Raw genomic sequence first — 4,613 nt, forward strand, 5'->3', positions numbered from 1 at the left:
GAGCAGCGTTTTTAAATTTGTTTGATAAGTGGAACCCTTTTGAATGTCCACTTTTTTCGCGGAACTCCTAGTTTTTCCGCAAAAGTATAGTTTGCATGCAGCATTCTAGAAATTGTTCATTTTCAATAAAAGCACTTTTTTTTATATAAAAAAAATTACTTACTTAAAACAAGTTATTTCAAATAAAACGCAATTTTCCCGAAACGTCTGCAACTCATTTCAACCAAACTTTTACAGTTTCATCTTTAATGTAGTAGTGCTTGTTTTTGCCATGACAGATCATCCTTTATGGATGAAAGTTGCATTTTCAGATCAGGTTTAGCACTAAGTCTGCATGATATTTAAGCTTTGTCGACAGATAAGTTGAGAACATGAACTTAATTGCAAACACAGGGTTGCCACTCAATTTTGGGGAAAAAATTCCCTGTGTTTTCCCTGTATGAAAATAAAACATTACAAACGAGCGAGCACTGATTATTTGGAAAAGAACATTAATATCTTGATAATTTCACCACAGGGTAAAAAAACGAAACAAATTTCTAAATAAATAAGGGAAAATAAATACGAATTCATAATAACTGAAATAATAGCATGGTGGTTGAAGATATTCAACTTTTTATTCAAAAAAAAAAAACTTCTCTTAGCCATGGACCTAAAAGTGTATAAGTGGCACAGAACAATGATTATTGACGACTAATTTCATACACGCTAATTATCATGAAATTCAAGATTCTATTTTTATGATAAATATTTTAATATTTACTTTAAAAAAAAACTTAAGCAAAGTTACCATTTTTTATTTTACTTTATTTCTGAACTTTATTAATATTCTCATTATAATTATTACTATTTATTTAATTTTTGGTAGTTCATATACTTGGGAATTGATTTTTGTAACTTTAATTTAAGAAGGAAAAAAAATTCCCTGTATTTTCCAGGTTTTTGAGGAAATTTTCGAAATTCCCTGGATTTTCCCTGTTTTTTTGTTGATTTTTGAATTCCCTGTGTTTTCCCTGTTTCTTCAGGTTTCCCTGTGGCGTGGCAACCCTGAAACAGTAAACGTGTCAAAACGGAATTTCGTGACAGTTGAGAACATTTATTGAAAACGTTCATCTCTTAAATGGCATCAGAATTTCACTGAATGGCATATTTTTAACTTTCTGGTGTGTTAACTTTCTTCTCAAGTGCCATTTTTGAAAAAAGTCGTATTCTAGGCCTGACATAATTGCAGGCTATACATTGAAAATGAATGGACTCTTAATCCACTATTGATATTTTTCAGCCATTTATTCGGAAAGTACTCATTGAACACTTCACTCAAACCGCTATTTTTAAGTGACTAAATTGAACGTTTTTAAAAAAGAAAAAAGGCAAGTTTCGTGGAACCCTTGAGTAGTCTCAATAGAACCATACATTGAAAATAAATGGACTCTTAATCCACTATTGATATTTTTCAGCCATTTATTCGGAAAGTACTCATTGAACACTTCACTCAAACCGCTATTTTTAGTTTCGTGGAACCCTTGAGTAATCTCAATGGAACCCGGGGTTCCGTGGAACACAATTTAAGAAACGCTGCCTTACAGAGTACAATAGCTGATTCTATTTTATACTCAAAAGCAAGTGGTGCAATCGAACGTTCTTTCCTGTCGTTATTGAAAAAGAAAAGTAACTCTAGATGGCCCTGTAAATAGGACAGAAACGAAACCTATTGTAACGGATCCGGCGCGACTTCCAACTTTCTTGAAAGGACGACACAGAGAATTTATTCACACTATGTACAGGAAAGATCGTCAACACCTGCTGAATTAATCATCAGCAATTAAGCAAATATCACACCACACCGTAAACTCAACGGTCACACACGTATTTACTTCCAAATACGAAAAACAACACAGCGAAATGCCTTGCAATAAACAGAGCTAATACACTCTCAGTTCGAATTCTCAATCGAAACTGACTTCTTTATCATGCATAACGCTTTTTATACACACTGAAAGAGAACTCTCAAATATTCCACAAGATTCCAAATCCTTCTCGAAAATAGTAGACCGTTATTTTATTTCTTCTTTTTATTCATTCACGAATCTTATCAATGAAAAATAGGGGGACCATATACTTCAATCGAATGTAAAGGGGCTGTATATTCATTACGGGAAACTGTTTACAGGTTACGTTACTACAATAATTACTATTTACAGAATTTGTAACACTATACTTATCTACCACAATATTCTCTGCTCTATGTTATTAAGTTACGATGAATCATTACTTTCCTCATTGTTTTTAACCCCCGACACACAAAGGAAGGGGTGTCTGTGTATCTGTGTTTCTGTCTGTGGCACTCTATAGAGCCTAAACAGACGGACCGATTTTGAAAAAAAAAAAAAAAACATTTGTTCAAAAGGAGAGTTGATCGAGAGTGTTCTTAGCTAGGTTGCATCTTTGGATGACATTAATAAACAAAGATATTAATTAAAAACCTCTAAAAAAAATTTCGCGATTTTTGCAGTGAAAACATAATAGTTGAAAATTTAAAAATTTAACACACCGAACAACGGGCAATCGACATCTTATTCGATTTAGATTATCTCGCTAGGTTGCGTGTCAGTTGCTTTCAGTCCCCAACTGCGAGCAAAAGGGAAGAACTAGCTGAAAATTACCAAGCATATGATTGCTTCAAACACAAAGTAAAAATGTAGTACCAAGAAAAATAACGATCTATTTTTTAACCGTGTCATTCTTTAATGTTTTCTCTGATGCTTCTCTTGGGAATAGATTAGTCCAATGTATTCCTAAGAGATGACAGGAGATGCGTGTAAAATTTCAACGCTCCTGGTTCTAGACAAAAAAAAAATCGATCAACCGTGATGCATAGTGAAATTCAACTACATCAATCAGCAGCACCGAGATCATAGGCTTGTGTCAGTTACTATAACACTGGTAGAGGGAGTGAAACTTTCAACTCTTGAAGCATACTGTCCACCTCTGAGAAGGTAAGCTGTGGTCTTGAGCAAGTCCATTTCTTTCAAGGGAGAGCAATCAGTAAGAAGAGAAATTGTTAGGCGCAGAGTTGGGCTACCATTGCAACTCTTTTATTTGCGAGAAAATCCTGCACCGTTTGCTGCTTCTTACCTGAGTTATATTGTTCGCCAAATGGGCAAATAACACTGCAAACTAAATCCGCACCATTTTTCTTAACCCCTATTTCAACAAATTGAATCGTTTAAAATCGGTGGTCGGACAGCGGAGCTCAACTTGCCAGAGGTGGACAGTAAAATATTGGAAGAAATCAGGTTTTTACATTAGTTTCACGTAAAACTTGTCGTTCATTCGTCGCAGTTGAACCATGTGACTTGGGATCTTACTCTCTGCTTTTCCTAAGCCAATATTGGACCTCCACTTACTAATTCCTGCTGATTTTTTATGATTTTTACATTATTCTTAGACAGCGAGTTTTTACTTACTGGATACAAAAACACCTTTTCCGTTCTTCTCATTTTCCTTCCATTCTCCATCGTAGGTGGCGCCATCTGCCGATCGCATTCTGCCTTTTCCATACCTAACGTCCTTCCTCCAATCCCCATTATAAGTAGTGCCATCTGGATACGTCATCCATCCAGTACCGTGTCTCATGTCTTTTTGCCAATGTCCTTCGTATTTTCCGCCATCAGCGAAGAATTGAATGCCGAATCCCTATTGGTAGAACAATCGTCACTGCAGAGGGAAAGGGCACTGGAATGCCGATTATTCGAACTCCAATAAACCGAACTTTACAATTATCCGAACATGTCACCACTCTCACTTCTGCTACTGTACACGCAAAATCAAAAGCATTTCCTCGCTGCACAAGAGAATAAGGACTTGTATTGTGAAAAGAGGAGAAATTAAAGTCAGGACAACAGCATTTTGATCGGGGCTGCAGAGTCCGGAGTCGGAGTCAAAGGTTTAAAATTTCAAGAGTAGGAACCCGAAATAATGACGTTAAGTGATGAAAACTAGACAGTAGTTCTAAAAACAATGTAGAATAATGACTAAATATATAGAGCCTTTAACATTGAAAAACTGCCAAATATTTAAATCAAACATGCCGCTTAAATGAATCAAGAGTATGTGACTAACCATTTCCCAGAAACATGTCTTATTGAGCAATCACGATTGCTTATTGCTTTCATTTGACTGTTTTGATGTCCTATCATTTTATTTTCTCACCGCCACCCTCTGCACCATCACCGTCGACCGGCTCCTCACAATGCTGCTCCTATAGCGAAAGCCGTCTCCAGGTTGCATCCATGTCCTACACACACGCGCATACATACACAACTACACACACACACGCACGCACACACATATACACACAAACACATACACACACATACACCTACACACACACACACAAATACATACAGACACCTACACATGCACACACACACAAACACATACACACACTCATGCAAACAACTACCCACACATTCATGCCTGCACACAGACACAAACACATATGCCTACACACACATACACGTACCCCTACACACAACACACATACCCCTACACAGCACACATACCCCCCACACACAAACACACAAATACATACAGACACCTACACATGCACA

At 36.5% G+C, this 4,613-nt stretch overlaps 1 protein-coding gene across 1 annotated transcript in view; it reads right to left on the reverse strand.

Moving 5' to 3' along the window:
• Positions 1-3,560, reverse strand: part of LOC129217808 (serine/arginine repetitive matrix protein 1-like) — a 51,217-nt gene extending 47,657 nt beyond the window's left edge. The window contains exon 1 of the mRNA XM_054852149.1: positions 3,468-3,560. Coding sequence (XP_054708124.1) covers positions 3,468-3,560 — 93 coding nt within the window. The remainder of the gene's footprint in view (positions 1-3,467) is intronic.
• Between the last annotated feature and the right edge of the window lie 1,053 nt (positions 3,561-4,613).

This window comes from Uloborus diversus, chromosome 2, assembly GCF_026930045.1.
Source record: "Uloborus diversus isolate 005 chromosome 2, Udiv.v.3.1, whole genome shotgun sequence".
Classification (NCBI taxonomy): domain Eukaryota; kingdom Metazoa; phylum Arthropoda; class Arachnida; order Araneae; family Uloboridae; genus Uloborus; species Uloborus diversus.